General features: G+C 61.0%; 3 protein-coding genes across 5 annotated transcripts; 2 read left to right on the plus strand and 1 right to left on the minus strand.

Annotated features, from left to right (window-relative positions):
* Positions 1-5,014: 5,014 nt before the first annotated feature.
* POLR2H (RNA polymerase II, I and III subunit H) lies at positions 5,015-7,364 on the plus strand. Its single transcript, XM_068145708.1, has 5 exons — positions 5,015-5,145; positions 5,612-5,695; positions 6,397-6,490; positions 6,631-6,714; positions 6,830-7,364. The coding sequence occupies exons 1-5, from the start codon at positions 5,073-5,075 to the stop codon at positions 6,945-6,947; spliced, it is 453 nt and encodes a 150-aa protein (XP_068001809.1). The 5' UTR covers positions 5,015-5,072; the 3' UTR covers positions 6,948-7,364.
* Positions 7,365-7,602: 238 nt separating this feature from the next.
* On the minus strand, positions 7,603-9,783 carry THPO (thrombopoietin). The gene is made up of 5 exons (XM_068145709.1): positions 9,606-9,783; positions 8,754-8,881; positions 8,581-8,667; positions 8,206-8,370; positions 7,603-8,107 (listed from the first exon to the last, which is right to left on the minus strand). The coding sequence occupies exons 1-5, from the start codon at positions 9,643-9,645 to the stop codon at positions 7,925-7,927; spliced, it is 603 nt and encodes a 200-aa protein (XP_068001810.1). The 5' UTR covers positions 9,646-9,783; the 3' UTR covers positions 7,603-7,924.
* A 7,180-nt stretch (positions 9,784-16,963) lies between these two features.
* Positions 16,964-24,822, plus strand: CHRD (chordin). Of its 3 annotated transcripts, none has more exons than XM_068145711.1 (23): positions 16,964-17,132; positions 17,419-17,522; positions 18,059-18,182; positions 18,608-18,748; positions 18,830-18,947; positions 19,828-19,924; positions 20,025-20,166; positions 20,242-20,382; positions 20,918-21,000; positions 21,091-21,238; positions 21,338-21,444; positions 21,529-21,645; positions 21,734-21,890; positions 21,976-22,217; positions 22,304-22,417; positions 22,661-22,861; positions 22,959-23,052; positions 23,150-23,206; positions 23,304-23,407; positions 23,587-23,689; positions 23,819-23,973; positions 24,121-24,214; positions 24,381-24,822. In XM_068145711.1, the coding sequence occupies exons 1-23, from the start codon at positions 16,997-16,999 to the stop codon at positions 24,446-24,448; spliced, it is 2,847 nt and encodes a 948-aa protein (XP_068001812.1). In that variant the 5' UTR covers positions 16,964-16,996; the 3' UTR covers positions 24,449-24,822. The 3 variants fall into 3 exon arrangements, with proteins under 3 accessions (XP_068001812.1, XP_068001811.1, XP_068001813.1); XM_068145710.1 differs by having other exon boundaries at positions 16,965-17,132; positions 18,056-18,182; XM_068145712.1 differs by lacking the exons at positions 21,734-21,890; positions 21,976-22,217 and having other exon boundaries at positions 16,965-17,132; positions 18,056-18,182.
* The last annotated feature ends 207 nt before the right edge of the window (positions 24,823-25,029 follow it).

Raw genomic sequence — 25,029 nt, forward strand, 5'->3', positions numbered from 1 at the left:
GGATGCTGCTGCTCACCTCTGCTTCCAATTTAGCTGATCCTTGCCCCAATCCCCGTAGATCTCTAATCTGTTTGTCTTCCAAAGCCATTAAGTTAATTCAGAGCCTGGAAAAATCTCTCAATTCTAATCCCAGCCCACCCTCCAGCTCAGCTGGGTTCAGCTCAGTGGGTCTGGCCAGAGTATGGCCAGGTATGGCCAGGACAGCAGGCAGCTGCCAGATGCTGTCCATGCCCGATGCAGAGCCTGCCATCCTAGTAAAGGAGGAGGGACCAGGTCCTGCAGACTCCCAGCCCCAACTCTGTCAGCCCCCAGGTCCCTCCAGGGGCCGGGTGCCACTAAGGGCCATTGTGGGGACAGGCGGGTGTGATGACAGCTGGGAAGATGACCTGCCCTTCCCACAGCCCGGACAGGCACCTGGCCCAGCTCCAGAGAGGTGGCACGGAAAAAACGACGTCAGCATCAGCCCAGAGGAATGTGGCTATCCCGGCCCATCCCAGCCGGGGATAGGACTGGGACAGGGACAAGGCCCTCTGTATGCTTCACAACAGTATCGAGCAGGGCAATGGTGGGGGACCTACAAGCCCCATTCCTTGCTGTCCCCCTCTGCAGGGCTAGTAGCAGCATCCCTAGGGTAGAGCCATCTCCAGGCCCTGTGGGGAGGTGCCCCTTCATGCTCTGAGTGCAGAGAACAGTCAGCTCATGACACTGATGGCATTCCCTGTACCAGCCAGGGACAGTAGTTGTGGTTTATTTCCCCAGAAGCTCATTTCTTCCACCCAGGGCCTCAGTAGAGGGGGAAGGGGCTAATCGCTTCCTGAATCTTTCAGGGCTCCTGTCATGGCCGTGGCCCCCATCTCTTGTCCCCTCCATCCTCCACCCTACAGGATATAGCTGGCAGCCCCTCGGAGGGACAGTGGTGGAAAGTGATGGGGAAGCTATCCGGACATGATGACACCCACAGCTGCCCCCATACTGGAGACCCCGGCATCCTGCTCCCCTCCCCCAGCCACATCACCCTTCATCATCTCCTCAATCCCAGCCCTGGTAATTGGTGGCCTGGTGACAGACGGGCTCATTAACAGCTTAATTTCGGCTTTGTCTCTGCCTGCCCGACCCCCAGCCCAGGTGGGGACCAACTCAGCAGGGTGTAGGGATGGGCACCCCGAGGCCACCGCATCCCATCACTGCACCCCAGAGGGTGCCCCAGGGAGCTGAGGTGTGCACACACCTGCAACAATGCCCTAATGGGCAGCACTGCCCTGGGCGGCCCGTGGCCTTAACTCCCCAACATTGGGGTGCATGGCAGGGACCCCATCCCCGGCCATGGGGATGGTGCCACTTTGCCCCACAGACCTGATGGGAAACTGCCACTGGGGCAACTCCACCAGGCCAGGTGCCCACAGGTGCCGGCGGCTGCCCACCCTCCCGGCCTCACCCAGCCTGTGTTTGCTCCTGTAACGGTGGCAGCGCTTCGGCTCCTTTGTGCCGGCACATAACAGGGGCAGCCGCCTCTGAAGCACCGGCCAGCACCGCGGACATCCCAAAACGGGCAGCGGGCAGGAGTACGCGTGAGGGGGGTGGGCAAGGGGTGCAGGCAAGAGGTATGGGTAGGAACGCAGGCGGGAGGGGGTGGCGGAGCAGGCAGTGTGTACGGACACGAAGTGCAGGAAGGGTTTCCAGCTGCATTGCTGCTCGTGTCCACATGGCAGCACAGACGCCTGTCACCAGCAGCCCCTCACCAGGGCAATGCCCAAAACAATGTCTCTGTCCCCCCTCTCCAACGGAGGGAGCCCACAAATGGCTGATGTTTGGCCCCGGAAGGCCATCCTGCCGGATGGAGGCCTGGCTGCCTCTCAAAGGCACTTGTGTTGTATAATTTATCATCAGAAGATAACAGCCAAGCAGCTAATGACAGGGGGGAGGCTGCACCCTCACTCTGGGAGCCTGGCACTGTGGGCATCAGGGCTGCCAGGATCCACCATGCCCGGGCATGGTGGCTCCTCCCCAGCCATGGTGGGACAGGGGTACTCCCCTCCTCCCCCAGGGGTCTCATTTTGCACCGTGATGTTCTTGGGAGTGTCCCCAGGTGGGGACAAAGATGGTGACGCATCATGCCCTGCTTAGGGGGTACCAGCTTCCCCTGACTCAAGGTATGCCTGCCCCAGTCACCCCGATATGTAGAGTCCTGAGGGGCTATGCCATGACCAGAGTGAGGGGAGCTTGGGGTCCTCTTTTGGAGGGCTCTTCACTCCAGGGACTCTCTCCCAGTACCCACTCCAGGGTGCCCCTCACAGCCTAGAGGTGGTCAGTGGGCACAAAGGGGCTCTAGGGACGGCTGGTCTTATGGGCACAGGGGCAGTGCCTGGTGCCAGATCTGGGGAGGGTTTGTTTAATCCCAGATAAAGAGCTGACGCCAGGCACCTGGCTGGCAAACAGGCACTACCCCAGCAATGGCGCCAAAGGCAGTGCCGACCCCCCAGCACCCGCCAGTGCTCCAACACCCACCCCAGGACCATCTGCTCACCGCTTGGCAGTACAAGGTTGGCATTAGCCAGGCTAAGGCAGTACAAGGTTGGCATATCCCTCTGGCTACCCCACACACCTGTGGCACAGCATGGCATGGGGTCAGCAAGGCAGAGGGCACATGAGCAGAGCCAGGGCATATGGGGATGTAGTGCAGGAAAAATCAAGGTGCCACATCCTCTGCCAAACTCAGGTGGATTTATGCCAGAGCCATCTCCCCCAGCCCATCCTGCCCCATGGACTGCCTGGGCACAGGGCCAAGGAGGGGGCTTTGGGCTAAGGAAGAGGTTTGGCACTATGGCCTTGCCACACAGGCAGCACTCAGGGTTCAGGGCAAGCCAGGTTCCTGCTGCTACACTGGCCCTGTGGCATCTGGGGTGCAGCTGGAAACCTGCCCTCCCCTTTCCCCACCAGCTGGCCCTATGGGTGGCTGTGTGCCCATGACCTCCGTGTGGGGCCATGCCCGCCTGCACCCAAGGTCGGGGCTCAGGTGTGCCCTAGTCCCACAAGGGCAGGGAGACAGACGGCATGGCTGGCGGGACATGGGCAGCAGCATCTCTGGGGGGCTGTCTCAACGGCTGGTGAGTACAGTCCTGGCTGCCTGCTGGCCTGCACAAAGTGTGCCAGGTCTCAGCAGGAGTGAGAGGGAACAGTCGGGTGGAATAAGCCCTTTGTGTCACCCTGCAGTGGCCCTGAGAGCATCCAAGCAGGGGGCACAGCCATGCCAGGGCCCCCCAGCCTTAATTGTGCCATACCCATGAGCACAGTGATGGGGTGTGGAGTGTGAGGGCGTGGGGGGGTGAGCCGGCAAAAGAGGCCAGCTCTAAAATACAGCCATGGGCCCCATACCACCCTGGTCCACCCACCCAGCTGCAGCCTGGTGGGTCACAACCCTCCAGGTTGCTACCCTGGGGATGCTGCAGAGGACAGTGTGAGGCTGGCTGGGGTAGAGGGTCCCCACTTACCGAACACCCCCAGAGTACTCTGTCATGCTCAGTGTGCTGCTGCCACCCCCTGGCAATGTGCACCGCCCTGGGTGCCCCTACGCAGGGGTGCCCAGGTCCACCACGGTCCAGCCCCACTCTCCCCACAGCAGGCAGGAGCACCCTGGAGTGCAGGATGCCAGGGAGGGTGCTGGGAGCTCATGAGGGGCGTCCACACTAGGAAAGGAGCCTGGTCATGGCCCCTACACTTGAATCTCCCCCCCAGGTCTGGGAGTGGGCACAGGGCTAGGCAGGGGGAGGGGTAGTCCACTCACATGATGATGATGATGAGCTACAGTTACCTCCCAGCACATTAATACTGTCTCCTCTGAGCGCCGCCACTGCGAGATGACCCCGCCGTGAACTGCCTGCACGCTCACCCCCGCGGGCCACCAGCTCCTTCTCACCAGCCCACCCCATCACAGGGGACACACGCTGCGGAGAGGTCACACCTGCCCAGCGCCGGGTACCACAGACAACTCGTGACAGGCATCTCAGTACAGACGCTGGGGGCACCTGGGCTCTACATACCACCCAGGGCCACATCCCGGAGATCTCCAGGAGTATCTCCAGGGATGGGGCCTCAACTGAGCTGTCAGGCTCTCAGAGACAGCAGGGGCTATGTCCCCTCACAGCCTCCACACCACAGGCACGGGTGCCCCTGCTCATGGCCTTGTGGTCCCCAGTGGGCTGCTGGCACGTGCCAAACACACGGCCCACACCACTCATCCTCCTCAGTCCGCATCCAACCTGTCCCTGCCCTCCACCTCCATGCCAGTCCCCTCGGTGCTATGTCTGGGTAGGCGCTCTCTGTCCAGAGAGCACACAGGGTCCCCATTGCCACAGCTCGCACAGGCCAGGGAAAAATCGGTTAAGGCAGGGTGGCGGTGGCATTCGGGAGCCAAGGTAGGGAGGGTCAATGCTGAACTCTCGACCCCAAGTCAGTGGCTCCCGACCAGATGCCAGGTGTGTGGGCATCCTGTGGCGCCCCAATGTGTGAGCCAGCTCCTGCTGTGCCAGACCACCCCAACCCACCTCCCTCCACCCTCACGGTTCATCGGCAGGCCACAGGTGATGGCCGTCGCTTGTCCCTCCCCCACGTCGTTGGCGTGGGAGATGGAGAGGCGGTGGGGGCTGCATCTCCTCAGCTTCAGCCTTGGCTGAGTCAGCGCAGCTCATCACACTAATGTCCCGCTGCGGCCGGAGGTCGGATGCAGCCCCTCGGCCTCATGCCTCAGGGTTGTTGGGGAACCACAAAGCTCTCGTGGGGCATCTCGGCCCTTCCTACGTGGGAGCCGATGCCCGAGAGGGCCCCGATACGGGGACCGTCCATGGCCGTGGGCTGCGCGACCCCGCGCGGTGCCATCCACGGCCTCGCAGCTCCCCCTGCCGGCAACTGTGGCCGGCGGGCACTAGGGCCGCACGGAGTCCAGCCGCCGGTCAGCAGCGGTGCGCAGGCGCAGGAGTAGCCCCGCCCGAGCCCCGAGGCTACTTCCGTCCCGTGGCGTCAGGCAGTGGACGTCATCGGTGGGCGCCGGGGCGGGAGCTGGACGCAGCGCTGCCGCCATGGCGGGCATCCTGTTCGAGGATATCTTCGACGTGAAGGATATCGACCCCGAGGGCAAGAAGTTCGACCGTGGTGAGTGGGGACCCGCACCGCCTCTTCACTGGGCCTCAGCCCGGGCCTGCGCTGCCTGCGCCTCGGGGTCCTGTGCCCTCCCTCAGAGGGGCCTGTTCACCTCCGCCTCTCCCCCTTCCCTGTCTGCTTTCCGTCCGTGGTGGCCCCAAGTCCCCCTTTCCCTAGCCGTCATCTAGCACTGGCCTCGCCATGTGTTGCTGCACCCGGTGTGCCCGGCTTCTGTGCCCCTACACGCTCCCGCGCTCGCCGGTGCGCTTTGTTCCCCAGCATGTTCTTCCTGCCTGTGTGCGCCTCAGTCTGCTCTCAGGCTCCGGCATCCATCCCCAAGCGCTGTGCACCCCTTCTTCCCAAATAGCTCTGGTGCAGGCCTGCAGTGGGGTGCGGATAAAGACCTGGCCTGGGATGCTGCTCCCATCAAGCCCCTGGGACAGCTTCTCTTTGTCACTCACTCTGCCACTCTTTGCAGTGTCCCGCCTGCATTGTGAGAGCGAGTCCTTCAAAATGGACCTTATCCTGGATGTGAATATCCAGATCTATCCTGTGGACCTTGGTAAGTTATTTGACCGCTAATCTAGAGCGTGCTAGGATGGAGTGAGGTTAGAGGGGTCCTTGGAGAAGGATGACTGAGGTTGCTGCAAGCAAGGAATGAACAGTGTCAGCCTTCCTTGGGTGCCTGTCCTGTCCCTAAGTTCAAGGAGATAGTGGGCACTGTGTGCTGGGGCTGATTTGGATTCTGGTCCACCTTGCTGTATTTATGCTTATTTCCTGACAGCTCCCCAGAGGTGCTGTCTAGTGCAATTGCCTCAGGTGGTGGTAACCACACTTTAAGAGACCTTTTAAGGTGAGCTTTATGGACTAAATGTACTAAACAGGTGAGAAAGAGACTTTTACCTTCAGTGAAGTGCAGAAGGGCTGGAACTGCTGCTGCAGAGTCTTGTGTACTTGCCCAGGACTCAGACAAGCCTTCTGGAACTCTCCCTGTAAATCTCCTGCTGCATCCTATGAAAATAGCAGCAGTAATGTCCTGGTGACTCTGGGCTCCTTCTGATCTCCAGCATTGATCATTCTGGTGATCAATGTCTTATGGTGAGACAAGATCCAGTGTCATCTTTTCCTCATTCCTTGCAATCCTGTTGGAGGACTTCCTGTTGGAAGGGTAGTTCCTTGCCACTACCTCAGAATCTGTTTGGGCTGCTGCTGCTCTGGCTGTGTGCCTTGCCTTCTCACTGCTCTTCTGCCCTCTCCTTCCAGGGGACAAATTCCGCCTGGTTATTGCCAGCACCTTGTACGAAGATGGCACCCTAGACGATGGTGAATATAACCCCACAGATGACCGGCCATCCAGGTACAGGGGTCTACGTGGGGTGGATGAGGGAAAAGGTGAAGTGCTGAGGGGTTGTGAGGTACCTTCTGCCAAAGGGTGCTCAGCTTCTGGAGGAACACCCAGGTTTGATGCTTCTCTGAACTCCTGGCATCCTGTCGCAGGGCAGACCAATTCGAGTATGTGATGTACGGCAAAGTGTACAGGATTGAAGGGGATGAGACTTCCACAGAGGCAGCCACACGCCTGTGAGTGCCTGTCAGCAGGAGGGGGAGGTTCTCTGGCATGGGGGAGGCACCAGTATCTCATCCTGGGCCTCCCATGGGATTCCCCACACTCACTGCTTCTCTCCTTCTGCTCCAGCTCTGCTTACGCATCCTACGGGGGGCTGCTCATGCGGCTGCAGGGAGACGCAAACAACCTGCATGGGTTTGAAGTGGACTCTCGAGTTTACTTGCTGATGAAGAAGCTGGCCTTCTAGAAGACCTGCCTCTGTGGGCTGCCCCAGAGACATTCTGCTGGCAGAAAGGAGCGACCAGGAGCCCTCTGACCACAAATCCTGGCCCAGCACTCACGCTGTCTGGCCTCTTCAGAGCTGGGAGAGGAAGGTGCAAATTGCCTCCTCCTCATCCCAGCCTGTTCTGACTCCTGCTGGGATCTGCAGTCCTATCTCCTTTATGGAGAGAGTTGCCTGACAGCTGAGTAAACACCATGCTGGGTGCCCTGTGGTCCTGCGTGCTGGGCATCTCCTCAACCCTGCCTTCCTGTGCTTCAAAAGCATGTGCAGTCTCAGCTATGGTCCAGGACAGCTGCCTGTCTGCCTCAGGGATGGGAACCACTTCCTAAGGAACTGAGCTAGTCTGGGCTTGGTTTTGATTAAACTGGGATGTTTTTTCTATATCTGACTCTGCTGGCTGAGAGATGAGGTTGACAGGGAGTAAGTACACCTGCAGGGGAGGCAAAGGGGTCCCACACCACTTCCCAAAGAACAGGCAGTCCAAACCTTCTCTGGGTTCTCTCATGGTAGCTCCTGTGCCTGGCAGCAGCCACCTGGCCTGCAGAGCTGGCGACTGCCGCAGGAGGGAGCTGGGTGCTAGGCAGAGACCCGCAGCAGGTCTCCAAGGGGCTGCCTCTTGCCGAGGCCCCTGAGGGTGTTCGGTTGCCCTGCTAGGGGCACAGCAAGGGGGAAAGGATAATGCAAATCACCGTCTAGAAAAATACCTCTTTAATCATAAAGCATTCACAGTAGAGGGGCCTGCCTGGGTGGGAGCAGGGCCTGTGCTCACTGGCACATGAGTGTTGCTGCTCTCTGCCTTCGTGGCCTGCCCAGCTGTCGAAGGCTTGAGGAGAAGGAGCCAACCCTTTCCCTGCAGGTGCTTTTCCTGGGCACCAGAGCACAGCTCAGTGTCTGGCAGAATTGCTCTGACCTGGGACCAGGAGAGAACCCTGTGCACAGCCTCACCTGGCCCCACAAAGAGGCTCTCTACCACCCCCCTGGCCTTGCTTGCACAAGTCTTTGGCCAGATCATAGAAGAAGAAGCGCAGCTTGCCCTGCACAAGCTTCCGGTAGGTGAGGAAGATGCTGGGGACGTGGGTCTGCTCCATGGTGCGTGGGGAGCAGCCTGGCTCCTGGGGTCCTACCTGAGGGGCAAGAGTGGGACGAGAGATGTAACAAAGCTGTTGGGCTCAGCACAGCTGGCACCTGTGCTAGAGTGGCTTGGCTCATATGGCAGTCTTACCTCCCAGCTGAAGGTCTGCAGGAGTAGAAAGAAGAAGTTGGCATGTTGGTAAAGCTGGCTCAGCTGCCTGGCCCCACACTCATGTGCCACATGGCCCTGGGCCTCCACCACAGCACCCACCACCAGTGCCAGGTCACAGAGGATCTCCTGCCGCTTGGTCTCGTTCTAGGGGAGCAGGCAGTGAGTAAGCTGACTCTCAGGCCCACATTCATTCCTCTGCCCACCCTAGGTTTGGATGGGGTCCTCTACCCCTGTGCCACCAGATGTGCCCTATCCACAAGTTATCTCCTTCAGTACTCTTGGTGCCTGTGCCAACCCAAGCCTTCCCAGTCCTGCAGGCATCCTGGTGCCAGCACTCTTCCCAGCCCCTCTCACCGATTTGGATTTCCACTGCTGGAGGCTGACGTCCACCGAAGGCAGTACTGCAGGACAGTCAAGTGTAGGCAGTGCCTGGCACTGGCCCTGGTGGGGAGAGAAGATACTGAGCTGAACGACCAGGAGCTGTGTTTGTCCCTGGCCTTGGGTTTCGGCAGAGATTGTATGCTCACCATTCTTTTCTCCATGTCCTTGGCCTCCATAATGTACTTCTGGATGAGTCTGTTGTCACAGACCAGCCGTGTTGGGCTGGCATGGTTGTCTTCCACTTGGAGGAAGAAGGATGTGAGGAGAAGCAGTCCTGGGGAAGATGGGGTTACCTTTGGCAGCTCCAGCTGGGAGCCAGGCCTGCAGTAGTCATCACTCAACTCAGCTTATTGCTGGCCTTGATGACTGTGGGAGGGGTGGAGGGGGATGTCTAGGGCAGCTGAGAGGGCATGGTGCTGGTGGGGGGAGGCAGGGGTTTTGTGTAGGTGGTGTGTGCTGCGGGTCACACAGGCACATCTGTGCCAGGTTTTACAGCTCCACTGCAGGCAGGGAGCAGAGCAGGGCCAGCCCTTCCCATGTGTGCCAGAGGCAGCTCTGGGCGTCACGTGTGCTTTGGGGAATCCCTGCCTGGAGCATCCCGCAGCTAGAGTCTGCTCTGGCCAAGGGCTTGCCTGCTGGCATGCCACCACCCCAGATGCCTCTCGCTGCCCTTCCTGCCACCAGACATCTCTCCAAAGGCCCTCTGCAGCCACCTGCCTTGCTGCCCACCTTAGCACTACAGCTGATCCCAAAAACCCTTGGTGCAGCCTCTTTCCCGAGGCTGGGCACGGAATGATGCTCAACTGCTCTCGTTGTGTGCTGGTCGTGGCTAGGTCCAACCAAACCAGAGCCACCCCTAGGGTTTGCTGTCCACCTGTGGGGCTCATCTCTTGATGTGCCCATGTGGGGGGCCCTCTGGCTTTGTGGACGCAGTGCTTGCTGCTGATGCCGTGCCCCTTCCTGTGCACTCCCGTCCCCCCTTTTAGCCGTGCACTCACTGGTTAACTCCATGCTCAGCTGGGGGCTTCGGCCCTGCATCTTCCACCCTGGGGCCAGCGGCTGCTCCCCGGCTCCCGTCCCCCTTCCATGGAGGGCGGCGGTGATGTGGGCTCCCCGTGAGCCCCCCAGCCGGGACAGAGGGCCGGGAGCACCCCCGGACGGCACGGCTTGGCGCGGCTCTCTGGCTCCGGCACGGCTGCCCGGCCGAGGCAGCGCCGATTTCCTGTTGTGTCGCCGCTGACCTTCGAGCGAAATCGCAGCGGGGGCCCCGGGCCCGGGAGAGGCTTCCTGCCTCCGGCCGCTTCCTCCCTTGGCTCAGGGTGCGGGAAGGGCGTCCCCGGTCTGCTCACCTGCCCCCTGGCCTGAGCTCTCAGCTGTCAGGACCTGGGCGGTTAGTTCCTCGGCCGTGCCTGTCCAGGGGGTGACGGTGGCTCTGCAACCTGCAGAAGAGATGGCATTAGTGACTCTGACCATCAGCCCCGATGGGGTCCTGTTTCTGGCTGTGACAGTCAGGCATGAAAGCTACCAAAATCCCTCACCTAGAGGTAAGCTCCAACCCCTGTGCCCCTCATTCACAAGTGGACCTCATCCCTGGTCAACTTCACCCACAGTTGGAACCTGAGCACTATTATCTTCACCCAGAGGTGAAATCTGACCCCTGCATCTGTCACCCTTAGTTGCTACTCGGGGGGTGGTGATCCCCGTGTAGCTGATGCACTGGGAAACCCACCGTGCTGGAGAGTGTGATAGAGCACAGAAGTCTGGGCTGGTGTATGGTTTCCAGGGCTGTTTCACTGGGGGTATTGGTTGGGAGTGGGACAGATGAAGCACCCACAAATGCCTCCTTTTCTGGGTAGGAGAAGTACCAAGCATCAGCCCAGCACCAGGCCCTGGCATGATCATCACACACCCCAGCAAAACCAGCCTCTCCAGGGCACTCTGGCTGCTGAGGTAAGGGGTGCACATACCCCTACCTGTGCATACATGCACGTGTGTGTTCCTATGACACACGTGTGCCCTCCCTGCATGCACACACCTCCCATGTGCACCTCAGAGCAACCTGTGCACATGCATGCTTCCTGCAGCACACATCAGGGTGCACGCTCAGATAACCCCCACGGCTGAGCAGCCCCCCACATTCTTCCTCCTCACACCCCTGTTCTGGCACACTCCCTACCCTGTTCCCTGCAGCCGGCAGTTCCCGGCAGCGCCTGGCCGGATGACAACAGTCAGAGTAAACACCTCAGCCCTGCTCAGATTGCCCCGTGCCCTTTTCAGCCCCTGGCAGCCCACCTTGCAGGTCACGGGGTGCCTGGACATGGGGTCCAGCAGGTGTCACGGCTCTGGGGATGAGGCTGACAGCCTGGCAGCTGATGAGGCTTGAGGCAGCTGGAGCTGGGAGCAGCGGGGTCAAACACCGCCGGTCTTCCTCTGTGTGGCCGTGTCCCGTCTCTGCGGACGTGACAAGCTGCAAATGCGCCCACAAGCACCCTCGGCCCCTCTGCCAGCACTGGCCCTGCTCCCACCACCAGCCCCTTGCCAGTCCCTGCTAGGCTCCCACCATGCCTGGATCCTTGTTCCTCCGTGGGTGCAAAACCACTGAAGATGTCAGGCTGGAGATCTCTGGTGCCTTGCACTCCCTCATTGCCTTCATAACTAGGCAAAAGAACCTATCAGGGGAAAGCAGAGGGCAGATGGAAACTGGAGGTCTACTGGACCCCAGTGGCCACCAAGGCACCCCAAGGTGCCTACAAGAGTCCCTTCACTCCAAAATGCTCCTTTTCAGCTGTGTCAGAAGGTGGTGAGCAGAGCCTGTGACGGTGAGCAGCTGGGTATTATTGAACTGAAAAGGGCTATGGCTGGGGAGGTAGAAGGGGCCATGATGTTTCTCCCAGCCCAAAACCGGGGATGCTGCATGCTGTGGAGGAAGACGGTGTGGGGGCAGTGAGGAAGTCTCAGGGACCCTGGAGGGGCTTGGGGCTCTGGCTGAGATGAGCAGGGCTCTGGCAGGAAGGGGGGGAGCAGTGGGGCTGCACAGCTGGCCGGATCCTAGTGACAAGTTTCCCACCTTTCCTTACAGGGTGCAAAGTGCCAGGAATCCCACTGCGGGGGGCAGCCGTTCACACCCACTTCACCAAGGTGCTGAGGGCAGCTGGAGGTGCCAGGCAGTGGGGAGGGGAAGGGGGATAAGCGCGTGGATGGGTGGCACAGCTGTTGTCCCCACAGGCCGGCCAGATGTGCTCAGTGGGCACCCCCAGGATGTCGGTGCAAGGCAGGGGGGGCATGGGAAGCAAACCTGGGCTTCCAGGGACAGGGAGGGGGGGATCCCAGCCCTCTTTGAAGCCCCCATAAAAGGGTCCGGCATAAAGGGTGGAGAAAGTCAAAGGAACAAAGAGAGCAGCTAATCCTGGCGTGAGCAAACACCCGCGTTTGCTTAGGGCCCAGCTGGCTCCGGGGCCAGGGAAAGGAGAACAGCAGGGTTCTGGGGGTGCCAGGCAGCAGGGAACCCTCTGCCCAGGCTGGCCCCTGCCCCAAGGACAGGCAGCCTCTGGAGCTGGGTGCTCCCTGCCCCCTCCGGGCCTCTTTTTACATTTGCAAATTTCCAATAAACATCCGTGGGCAAATCCTGCTCCCCACACCCTCTGCACCCTGCACTGCTGCCCACAGCCTGGCCCAGAAAGGCACTGTGGTGCTGCTGGGCGAAGGGGCTTGCAAGAGGATGCTGCAGTGTGGGGGGTGAAGGCAGGCTTTGGCAGGCTTTTCACCACTGTTTCTGATTCCCAGCAGGCCACGCTGTCCAGCACCCCGGCACAAAACCCTGCGTGCTGACCAGAGGATGCCCATGGGCAAACTGTCCAGCCTTGCACCAGGACACCTTGTGCCAGTGATCCCACTGACATCTGCGGTAATCCCATCTCTTTCTCCATCCTCCTGTTTGGCCCATCTCCCCACCCCAAAAGCAGGGGCACAGGATGTGCCAAGGGGGCATTTCATTCCTCTCTCCATCTTGCAGGGCGATGAAGGGGTTAATGCCAGGCAGCCGAGCCGCAGGTGGGCGCAAGAATGAAATTCCTTCTCGCTGTCCTGCGAAGTCTGGGCACAAATATTTGCCTGCATGTCCGGTGTTGGGGAGGGGGGAGACCACCATCACTCTGGGAGCTTGCTAATCCCCATACCAAACACAGCCTCCCTATGCCCCACATGCCCCATGCCTTCCTCTTGCCAGGGTCACCCCACAAGGTCTTTAAGAAGGGGACATATGGGGTCAGGGGACACCGGCGCCTTTGGGTGCTCCTATAAGCAGGGTGCTCTACGCAGTTGACGGGGCACTGAGAGCAGGCACAGTGACCCAGAGCATGGCCAGGAACTACTTGTCATGGTGTACGAGGCTGCTTTTGGGTCTCCATCCTGGTCCCTGAGCTGTGCCTGCTGCAGTAGTCCAGGATGAAGGCAGGAGCCTCAGCCATCCTGCTATGCCAGAGTCCTCCATAATAAACTCCATGTGTTTGCAGATGGAAAGCAGCCACTTTTCCCCCGCTCCGTCCACCCCACCAAGCCGCATCCCCCTCTCTTACCTGTCACCCCCAAAACGCCCTCCATCCCCAGACCTCCCTGGCCTTTGTCTGGGGCTGCTCAGCCCTGCAAGCCGCCTACCAGTTGTGCAAATATTGCCGGAACGGCTGTAATCCCCGTGTCCAACGTGAATTATGAGATATTTCCACCCATTACGACAGCCCCCCCCTCCCTGCCGCGTGTCTGCGGGGCCGGGGGGATTAGTCATGGGGCAAACCGCGCTCAGCACAAAGCTTCAGGGAGCCTGGTGGCTCCCCCTGCCCCATGACAAGGCAGGGGGGTCAAGGGTGGGTTTTTTATGAAGAGAGAGGGTGCCTTCTGCACCTTCCTGGCTTTGGGCTCGTGCCTGGCATGGGGGCAAGGAGGGGTTGTTGGGGTGTCCAGAAGGCAGTGGGAGGCCATGGGGAGGAGGCTGGGGTATGTGGGTTTGCCTCAGTCTCATCCCTGGGGAGCGAAGTCTCCTTTCTGCTGCCCCAGGCCTGGCTCATTTTCAAAGCCATGAACAGGCAGCAGTTAATGAGGCCAGACAATAGGGAGCTGTGTGGGGCAGGAGCACTGGCATCTATGCCTGCCATAATGCCTTCATGCCAGGCATGCCACGACCCTGATATTGTGGCCCACCAGGACCCTCAATGGGACCCTTGCTGCCTGGCAGGGCACGTGCCCACGGAGGTGCAGAAGCACTGCAGGCTGTTCTGGAGGGTGTCATTGGGTCATCCCACCCACATTGTGCCAGGACAGCATCCCACAGGGCTACCACCTCCCTGCCTAGGGCCAAGCTGGACAACCACTCCTGGCAGAGGTACTGGAGGGGTGCCAATGTCAGACAGGGTGGCTGGGGATGCTGATGGACAGCTGACTCCATCCCAGTGCAGCTCCAGCTGTCTGCAGTGGGCAGCCCCACTGGGCAGCAGAGTGCCTCAGAACCACCTTTGTGCTGGGTGATGCCAGCACACATGTACAGGTGCTGGGAAACAGCTAGTGGAACTGGAACACTTTCCCAACACAGACCCCAGCTGGCACCAGCCCTTCCCCATGAGCACAGGGACCCCTGAGGCTCTGGTAAGCTATCTCCCTCACCTGGGGGTAACCCCTGGCATTTTCAGGAGCAGACAGGGTGGTGGATGAGGGATGCCCAGGCATGGCTGGGGCATTCCTTTCCTCCCTGCCTATGCTCCCCCACTGCAGCGATGCTGCCTCATCTCTGGGCAGGGATGCCTGGCACCCTCTTGCCCTGCCAGGCCCCAGTCCCAGCCTGATCGTGCCAGAGCACTTTCACAACCCCCCTCTCATTCACTGCCACAGTTTCCCCCATGCCAAGGGATGCAGCCAGGCATGTTTCCTCATCTCTCTTTCCTTTCCCTGGGAAAGGGGAGGGCGCTTCCCTCTTTGCTTCCCTGCTCCCATAGGCAAGCCAGGAGACTGTGACGAGCTCTGGGTTCCCAGAGCCAGCACTGGATTCCTGGCACTGGCGGGGCGGCTGGGAGCCATTGCCTGCCTCCTCCCTACTCAGCTCTGCTCGCATCCCACTGTCCTCCAGGGCTGCTGCTGTGCCACAGCAGGCTCCACACGACAACGCTGGCACAGCCACGTGAACCCCAGCCCTTCCCTACCCACCGCACTGCTGGATCCTGGACCAGCAGGGACGTCGGGACAGAAGAGAGGGGACAGGTCAGTGGCAGGGACGTCGGGACAGAAGAGATGGGACTGATCAGTGGCATTTCTGGGAACAGTGAGGAGGGCAATGGGACTGGGGATGCCGTGCTGCCCAGGGCCCTGGCAGTGTCCATCCCTCCAGGAAAAGCCCAGCTGTTCCTTGCTGCCTTGCACCAGTGCTAGTTCCTGCCACAGGGCAAGACCCCAGCATGGCTATGCCCCTGCACCCCACTGCCCTCCCTGGGAGAGCTGCTCACTGCATGGGGATGTCTGCCAAGCCATGATCAGGAATGGGATGAAACAGCTGCAGGCAAGCTGGGGACAGGCAGCTCTATGCAGTCTGGCATCGGGGGCATGGGGCAGTGGGCTGCAGCCCCCCAGGCTGCTCACGGGACTGCAGGACAGCCCAAGAGGAGCTTTCTGGGGAGGTCGGGGCCTGTTGTGCTCCAGCTGCGCCGTGTTTCCCTAGCTACACCGCACAGCTGGCCGGGTGTTTGTACCGCCCGGAGTTGATTTTGGCAGCCCTGTGCTTCCCCCTCCTCCCCTCCCCACTCTCCTTCCCCTGTCCGGGCGTCGGACGGCCACACACCCGCTATCTGCCCCCACTGCCTGCCACCCTTGGTGGGAATGGCAAGACAGGGACATGGGTGGCACATGCTGGTTCCCCCTTGCCCCCCTGCCCCACCCCACAGTGCGTGCCTCAGTTTCTCCAGCTGGATGACGCTCTCCCCAGGCTTTTCTGTGGTGCCCGCTCACTGCCCGCTGCTGCCGTTCACTATCCCAGGCACATGCAGGTGAAGAGTGGAACCAGTGCTGGGTGCTGCACTCTCAACCTCTTCCACAGCTGCCTACTCCCTTCCCTGGATAATGGAGCCCAGGTTCCTGTACTACCACAGCCACTGTCTGGTGTGGACCTGGGGTCCTGCTCCAGAGCCTTCCTCTGCCCAGGGAGGGCAGTAGCTGGAGGGATTTGGGGATGTTAAGGGCACAAGCTGTGGGGTACATGTGACTTTGCAGTGTTCACTGTAGATCTGGAGGGCTGCGCATGCTCTGGGGGCCCATGTTCAGGGCTGCTGAGTGGATGGAGGATCTGTATGTGCTGAGAAGGGGGGTCTGCAGCGGGTCCATGGGATACAGGGGACTCTGTGGATGGACAATGCCCTGCAGTGTCCCATGTCCTGGGATGCCGAGTGACCTGGAAGGGGGCTGAGTGGATGGAGGAGTCCCCAGGATGTCCTCATGCCTGGAGGGGCCCAATAAGCCCTGGGAGTGCTCATGGCAGAAAATGGGCTGTGTGGATGGAGAGCCACTAGTACACCTCATGCCCTCGAGGTGTCCCATGCAGGTGGAGAATACATGGATTGAGGAAGGAGGTATTTGAATGGGGTGCTCCACAAATGCCTTATTCCCAAGGGGCTTATGAGGGGTAGACTTATTCTGGGGGGCAAATGTAGATGGGAGCATACCCAGGATGTCCAGCGCCCAAAACCACTCCAGGTTCTGTGGAAGAGCTGTGGATAGTGGTGGTGATGTCTCCACAGTGTTCTATGTCCCAGTGGGTCTTGTGTGAATTGGGAGAGGTGATGTTCCCAAAACGTCCAGCCCCTGGCTGTGCTCCATGCTCTGAGGCAGGGTATGTGGATGGAAGCTTCCCTCAGGTACCCTGTGTCCGGGGGCTGGAATGTCAGCAGGGATGGTCTGCACCCTGAGGTGCCCCGTGCGCGGGGGAAGAGGGGACAGTGGATGGGGATGGTGTCCTGGGACGTCCCAAGTCCGGGGGTACCTCATGCCCAGCGGGGCAGCTGCGTGCCCCGGGAGTGCCGCAGGGACGGCCCGTGCCCGGTGGGGCCGGAGCACCGGGACGGGGGGTATCGGAGCACGGCTGGCGAGCGTCCCGTGTCCGTGTCCCAGTCCCAGTCTCTCCCGTCGTCCCGTTCCCCCCACCACCACCCCCACCCCCGGGCCGGCCGCTGCCTGCGCCTCATTAGCGGGGCCTTTGTTTGCACAGGGCTCACAGCTCCCGCTTGCCCATGCCGCCGCCTATAAAGCGGAGCCGGAGCCGACGGCCGGGCAGAGGAGGCGGCAGCAGCAGGCAGCAGCGGCCGCCCCCCCCTCCCCGCCCCCAGCCGCGGACGTCTGCCCGCCCCGGCCGGCCGGCACCATGCGCACCGCCCAGCTCTTGCTCCTCGCCCAGCTCCTGCTCCTTACCCAGCTCCTGCCTGGCCGCGCTGCCCGCCCCAAGCTGACCCTGCCCATCCGGCCCGACACGGACCCGCTGCCACCCGGGGGAGCGGCAGGTAGGAGACACCCACCCCTCTTCCTTCCCCTACGCTCCGGGCACCCCCTGTCCTATACGAGCCGCACCCTCACTTCGTGCATTCTGCTCCGTGCGCTGCCCTCCCTGCCGCCCTGCACCCCCGTCCTTGCACCGCACGCCTGCATCCCACTCCCCTTTTTGTTGCCACCCGTCCCAGGATGACCGAGAGCGGGACTGGCACCGGGAGCGGGATCGGCCGCTGGCCGGGTGTTCCTGTCCCAAAGGTGACCGGTGGTGGGGGTGGGGGTTTGGGGGGTTCTCTACAGGCTGTGCCTTCGGGGGTCGCTTCTATGCCCTGGACGAGACTTGGCACCCGGACCTGGGGGAGCCCTTTGGGGTGATGCGCTGTGTTATCTGCCACTGCGAGCCCGTGAGTGTCCCCGCACTTCCCAGTCCCCGGACTCCTCCTTCCCTCGGGAGATCCTCCTGCCGGGGAGGGGGTTGGCGGCGGTGGGGAAGTCGACCCCTTAATTCCATAAACCTCCACTCACGGCAAAGGGAAGCGGGATCTCTCCAGCCAGCCGGACACCTGGATGTCGTCCCCCTCCCCGCAGCAGCGGGAAGAAGGGGGGTTTAAAGGATCAGGCTTCATTCCTCTTCCCCCTCCTCAGGGATGGCCCCCGGCTCCCTCCCTCCCTCCAAGCAGCCCCTCGAGGCCGGGGCTGGCGGAGCTGTGCACATCTGGGCAGGGGGCTGGGGGCTGTGGGGAGGGGATGTGGGGCCGGGCTTGGCAGCTGTACAGGCAGCTGGGGGCTGTTCAAGGTGTCTGGGGGGCTCTGGATGGGCTGGGATGGGGGCAGCCAGACCTTGCCGGGGGAGCACACCTTAGAACGGTTTGGCACGCTTTACCATGGCTGTTCCGGGCTCTTTCCACCCCCCACCCCCTCATGCCCCCCCCCGCAGCAGAGGAACCGCCGAGGCAAGCCAGCAGGGAAAGTGAACTGCAAGAACATGAAGCAGGACTGCCCTGTGCCCACCTGCCCCCGGCCCACACTGCTGCCTGGGCACTGCTGCCACACCTGCCCTAAAGGTGAGGCCCGTGGCTGCCTCACTGCAGGGAGCCACTCTGCACCCATGGATCCCCCATGGGCGTGGGAAAGGGGGCACTGTGCACACACCCTCCAAACCAGCTGCTAGCTTTCTTGCAGAGATTGCTTGTGCCCTCTGGATACCTGGGAGGTTGTGGGAAGGAGGAAGCCCTGATGGGCAGAGCTGTCCCCAGATCACCCTGGGAGGGGTGCAGAGAGGGTGCACAGGGCTCAACACCTGGGCTAAATACCCTGCCTGTCCATCTACCTCCACCCAGCATGTCCCCCCCTGCCCCAGTGCGGAGCTCCACGATGATCCACAGGGCACATCTCAGTTTATCTTGGGAGACTTATTGCCCCCCACTCCAAGCTCTTGGACACAACCAACCTGGTGCAATGCTCTCCCCCTGTGCCCACCCCATGCCAGCTTTGATAGGTCCCCCAGAGAAGAGCCCTACACTTGACACCTTTGAGTACTTTCATGACAAGGAGGACAACCTGGACAAGCCCTACAACGACCGCTCCTACCTCAGCTCTGAGGGGCTGGCCCGTGACGACGCCCGCACAGGTAAGTCACCCATGTGGGTGGCCAGCAGCAATGTGGGGTACCCCTGCATTCTCCCCGCCATCACTGTCATCCCCTCCCCAGAGTTTGTGGCCTTGCTGACAAGCGGCCCAGAGCCCTGGCACCCCACGTCCAGTGCTGTGGCCAAGGCTCGCTTCACCCTGCTGCGCTCCTACCTGCTCTTCTCCATCAGCTACGAGAGGTGAGTCCTGTCCCCTGTCCTTTGCCCAGGCTGGCACAGTGGGCACCCTCCAGAAAAGGGAAGGATGCAGAGGTGTTTGTTGCTTGGTTTTCCTTTCAACCTCTCCCTGCAGTGCTGTAGCCTCTCATTGGCAAGGCAAGAGTTTTAGGGGGGGTGGACAGTGCACTGGGGGTCCAGCCCAGCAGCCGGAATTTCGGCACACCCATGGTGACAGGCCAGCCTCACCCCTTCGCCTCCAGCTCTGGAGTGGGAACAAACGGGAACAACTCCAGGGCTCGACAGAGGACGTGGGCCCAGCAGGACAGAGGTGCCATGCTGCCTTGCAGACACTGCCAGCAGGCACCACTGCCAGGGTCCCCCGTCTTCGCTCTGCCCTTCCCAGATGCCCACCAGCAGCAGAGCCTCTCCTCTCCCTCCCTTCTTCCCACTCCAGTTTCTTCTGTTCTTCCTCGCTTCCAGGCCCCTTTGCATAGTAAAGTGGTGACTAATTTCCAGCTCCGACCGGGAGAGCCAAACAGAGCCGAAAATGCTCCTAATTTACAGCTGGGCTGGAGTGCTCGGCCCTGCTGCCTTTCCCGGCAGGGATCCCCCTCCTGCTTGCTGCCAGTTTGGCACCACTCTGGGGCAGGAGAGCCCAAGGTACCTATGCCAAGCTGGCACCTAGCAGGATGCCAAAATTGGGACAGTCCCAGCATGGGTGGGCAGAGCACGGTGCTTGACACCCAGGGGAGGACATTGTCCTTCTCTTGCCCACCCCAAATCGCTGGATAGCCCCCTGTGCCCTCCTCAATGCATCCCTGTGCCTGCTGCCGAGCAAGGGTGTTACCAGGGCAGGAAGGTCTGGGCAGGGGGTCCTTTCTCACTCCCTGGGTGCCTGCAGGCTGGGCCAGCCAAGCCGAGTGCGTTTCAGCGATCCTGAGGGCAATGTGCTGTTTGAACACCCCGTGCAGAAGAGTGCTGCCCCTGCGGATGGCATGGTGAGAGGGGCCCAGAGGGCAGGGGGGCATAGCACCCCTCCTCCTCCTGCCTGGGTATGTGGTGCCCCCAGCCCCTGCACAGCCTTGCCCTTGCCTGCAGCTCTGTGGGATGTGGAGGACAGTGTCCAAGGCCAACGTCCAGCTGCTGCGGGGGGAGCAGCTCCGTGTGTCCCTTATCACCCGGGCACAACCCTCTGGAGAGGTCCATGGGCACATCCTCAAGCACCGGGCACTCTTCGCAGGTAAGTCCACCTTCTGCATGCCCACCCAGTGGGTGCCCATCAAGATGCCCACTCATGCCCTCTCTCCCTGCACAGAGACATTTGGTGCCATCCTGACCTCATCGGACCCCACACACCTGGGTGCTGGGGGCATGGCCATGCTGACACTGAGCGACACTGAGAACAACCTGCACTTCATTCTCATGGCCCGTGGGCTGCTGGAGCCTGGCGCTGGGGGTGAGAGGCCTGGGACTGCCCAGGGAGGCACTGTAGGGCTGGGTAGGACAGTTTAAGCACCTATGTGGCTTCTGTTGTGTAGCTGTCAGCATTGATGGAGTCAGGGTGGGTGCATGGGCTGGGATGCAGGGCTCAGAGTGGGTACAGGGGCTGTGTGTGGCATGAGTGGGGGTTAAGGTATGTGTAGGGGTCAATGCATAATCTGGAGTGTGGGTGGGTCGGGGGGGTATGTGGCACCTGTGGGGGAATGTGGGGCCATAGGGTGCTGGAGGGCATATGGGCTGTGAGGGTTGCTGCAGAAGGATGGATTTGGAATGTGGGTTGTGCAAGGATTTATGTGGATACATGGGAAACAGAGAGAGTCATAGTGCATGCAGAGGTCCTGGCACACAGCACAGGACAGACAGGTGTTGAGGAAGTGGAAAATAAGGTGCAGGGGTGTGGGGCCTTTGGGTACAGAGGTGTGGGTTTGGGAGAAAGGACAGTGATTATAAGCTCCCAGTTCAGCAAGTCCAACCCCCTCTGCCACGGCCAGAATCCCCCTGGGTCCCACTGCGGGTCCGCATCCTGCACCAAGGCCAGACACTGCGGGAGGTCCGTGCCAACATCACTGCAGAGGTAAAGCCATCTTCTTCCCCCAAGTGCCCCAGCAGCCACAGTGCCCACCATGCCAAGGCTAATCTGTGGTACCTTGCCCCTCCCTGGCAGGACCCTGACTTTGCAGAGGTGCTGAGTGAGCTGTCTGTCCAGGAGCTGCAGTGGTTGGTGCAGGGGCAGCTCCGCATCGTGGCTGAGACAGAGGGCAGGCATGTGCGGCAGCTGGCGGGCACCATCACCACCCGCCGCAGCTGTGACAGTGAGCACAGGGCGGGCAACCCGGGGTACAGGGGGATTGACCACGCTTTCTCCCATGCCAACCTCACCCCTGCTCTGTGCTTCTCTCTCTGGGCTGAAGCCATCCAAAGTGTGCTGTGTGGAGCAGACGCCTTGCTGCCAACCAAGACGGGGGCCGTGGGCTCAGCCAAGCTGGCGTTGCATGAAAATGGCACTCTGGAGTACCAGGTAAGCAGGGGACACCAGCCTCCCAACTGGGAGTCCCAGAAGGGTCTCTCCCCATGGAACTGCCCCTCAGCATCTTCCTTACAGGTGCAAGTGGTTGGCACTGCCAGTGAGGTGGTGGGCATTACACTGGAGACCAAACCCCGACGGAAGAGCAAGAGAAACGTTCTGTTTGACATGACACCCAGCTACAAGGATGGGCTGGTGAGTGCTGGGTTGCACTGGGAGGGAATGGCAAAGGGGTTTGGGGCATGTCCTTATCTCAACCCATGTGATCTCCTGCTGCTGGCAGGCCCAGGGCACCTGGCAGAGCCCCAGCGCCCGTGACGCCCACATGCTGCTACAGAACGAGCTTTTCCTCAATGTGGCTACCAAGGACTGGGCAGAGGGGGAGCTGCGGGGCCAGGTTATCTCTCTGCCCTACAGCGGGCTGCTTGCCCGCTACACAGGTACCTGGGGGGCACGAGGGGTGACGGCAGGAGCGGTGTGGCAGCCCCCTGCCCACCATCTCCCGTGACCCCTTTTTGTGTGCAGAGATGCCTGTGGCGCTGGCGGGGCAGCTGGTTTCACCTCCTGTGGGTAGCGGGGCTGGAGGGCACGCTTGGCTCTCGCTGGATGAGCACTGCCACCTGCACTATGAGATCACAGTGGCAGGGCTGGGCCGCCCGTCTGATGGCACCGTCAGTGCTCACCTCCATGGAGTGGCTGAGCTGGGCGAGATGGGTGCCCATCCCCACCAGCACAAGCGCCTGCTCAAGGGTTTCTACAGCACCGAGGTGAGACCGTCACCTACTTGGGGCACTGCACAGTGGAGACCAGCCCAGCCCTTATGCCCACCCCCGTGCCCTTCTCACCTTGACAGGCTCAGGGAGTGGTGAAGGACCTGGACACCGACCTGCTGCAGCACCTGGCCCAAGGCACTGCTTTCCTGCAAGTCAGCACCAAAGCGCACCCCCACGGGGAGATGCGGGGATGGGTAGGTCTCTGCCTGGGCAAGGTACCCCTACCCATCCCCAGCACTGCCCAGGGCCTCCAGCCAGGTAGCACTGCTCAGAGTTGGGTAGGAAGGGGCACAACATGGCATAATCCTAGCAGCAAAACATGGTCTGTATTGTGGTCATCAGCGGTTCCTCATCAGCCCTGACCATGGAGGGCAGCTGATCATTGGCATGGGAAGTGACTATTGGTGCCAACCCTCCTGCTCTGTGCCCACATCCAGGTGCACATCCCCAACCGGTGCCACACAGGAGGGACTCGCCTGTCTCCAGGGGAGGCTGAGGTCTCTGAGGGCACCAAGACCAGGGATCTGGAGGAACTGAAGAAGGACCCAAACTCCTGCTTCTTTGAAGGCCAGCACCGGGCACATGGCACTCGCTGGGCACCTGACTATGACAAGAAATGCTCCATCTGCAGCTGCCAGGTATGGGCCAGGGAGGAACAGGTTGGGGGACAATAGATCTCATGGTACCCCCTTGTAACGAGCCCCTTTTAACGAGCCCTGTACATCCTGCCCCCAGAAGCGCACAGTCATCTGTGACCCCATCCTGTGCCAGCCCCTCAACTGTACCCGCCAGGTGCACCCTGAGGATTTGTGCTGCCCCATCTGTGAAGGTATCTGGGGGCTGGGGAGGTCCTGGGTCGGGGCTGGGGCAGCAGCTGGGTCCCTCTGAGCCTCTGCCCTGCTCCATGCCCCCTTTCTTCCTTGCAGAAGAGAAGACAGGGCAGGAGGACATAAAGCTGGAGCGGGCACGGGACAGCAGTGAGGGTGAGTCTCAGTAAGCACAGGCTGAGGGCGTAGCTCTGCTTCTCTGGCCTCCTTGGCACCCTCTGCAGGCTGTGTCCACCTCTTCCTCCTCTCCCAGGCTGCTACTTTGACGGGGACAAGACCTGGCGAGGCTCTGGTACCCGCTGGCACCCTGTTGTGCCCCCGTTTGGTCTCATCAAATGTGCCATTTGCACCTGCAAGGTAAGGGTGGGTCCTAGTCCCCTCCAGACCCCATCCTGGCCTGTTGGCAGAGCTGCCCCTGCACCCATGGATGCCCTCAAGATAATGGGCACTGTAGAAGAGGCTCAAACCAAGAAGGGAGTTATGTGCCTTGTGCTGGCTGCTCTGTGCCCCCCTTGAGCCTACAATGCTCTCCACAGGGCACCACCGGTGAAGTGCACTGTGAGAAGGTGCAGTGTCCTCGCCTCACCTGTGCCAACCCTGTGCGCGCCAGTCCCTCTGACTGCTGCAAACAATGCCCAGGTACCTGCACCTCCCCTCCTGTCCTCCACTCTCCTAGCACCCCTGTCACAGCCCCTGCACTTCCCCATGCCACCATCAGTGGAGTGCCCTTTCCCAGTGCATGCCTCCTCCCCGTGCCCTTTCCTGCAGCCCCAGAGAAGAGTGTCCCTGCGCTGGCTGACAGCATGCAGGCAGATGGGCCGCGAGCCTGCCGCTTTGGGCGCCGCTGGTACCTCAACAACGAGAGCTGGCACCCCTCCGTGCCACCCTTTGGAGAAATGAAGTGTATCCTGTGCTGGTGTGTGGTGAGTGTGGCAGGCCTTGGGCAGGGGAGGCAAAAGGAGGCCCTGTGCCTGTCCTCAGTGCTGTGCCAATAGTTGGGAGAGCAGCCCAGGGTACCATCCTGGGGACCCACTGAGGAGCTCCCCCCAAACCTTCTTTCTGCCCTGTAGTCAGGGGAGACACACTGCCAGCGCCAGGAGTGCCCGCCAGCAGCTTGTGCCAGCCCTACCAGGAAGGATAACCCCTGCTGTGCCAAGTGCCACTGTGAGTGCCAGTGCTCACCTGTGGGCACTGCTCCCCCCGAATTCCCCCTGTGGCCCCCAAACCTCCCCATCTCTCTTGGGTGCTGAACCAGAGCAGCAAAAAACCCAAGCACCCTCCTGACACCTACTATACCCATCTCTCATCCCCACTTTCCCTCACCCTGCAGCCCCAGATGCCCCCTCAGATGTGCGGGAGAAGGTCCACGACAGCAGGGTGGAGGTGTGGAGCCGCTGAGCAATGACCACTGCCTGGAGCCGTGTGAGACCAGGCAGATGTAAGCAGGTCCTTGCCACTCATCACCCCCACACAGGGCTGGGGGCACAGAGGAGCATGGCACGGCGCACACAGTCAGGCACCCAGCCTGAGCACAGCCACAGTGATGGGGCTGCCCTGTCCGCTCATGCCAGTGAGCAGCGGCCAGGCTAACAGAGGCTGGAGCACCAGCTGCCCCTCCTCTCTGCATTCCCTCATCTGGCAAGCACAGCGGGCATCATGCCCACCTTGTACATAGTGTAAAATCCCTCTGGCCCTCGTCTTGGCCGAGCTTCTCAAATAATTTATGGTGCCCACTGACAGGGGTCCCGATGTATTTATTAAAAGCAGAGATATTGTCCATCCCGACGCCCGCCTCTTCCTAGCAGCAGCAGGCGCAGGGCTGTGACCCTGCACCCCATGACAGGCTCTCATGGAATTTGTGGGACCTGACTTTGCTGGGTTTAGGGATGTGTATGCTGGGGGGATTAGGGGCACACAAGGTGTGGGAGCCAGTGCTAGGCTGGAGGCACCCCAAGTGTGCTGTGGGGTAGGGCTTGTAG

The sequence above is a fragment of the Melanerpes formicivorus genome, unplaced genomic scaffold (genome assembly GCF_026170545.1).
Source record: "Melanerpes formicivorus ecotype bairdi unplaced genomic scaffold, bMelFor1.0.p_v2 SCAF_12, whole genome shotgun sequence".
Taxonomy (NCBI): domain Eukaryota; kingdom Metazoa; phylum Chordata; class Aves; order Piciformes; family Picidae; genus Melanerpes; species Melanerpes formicivorus.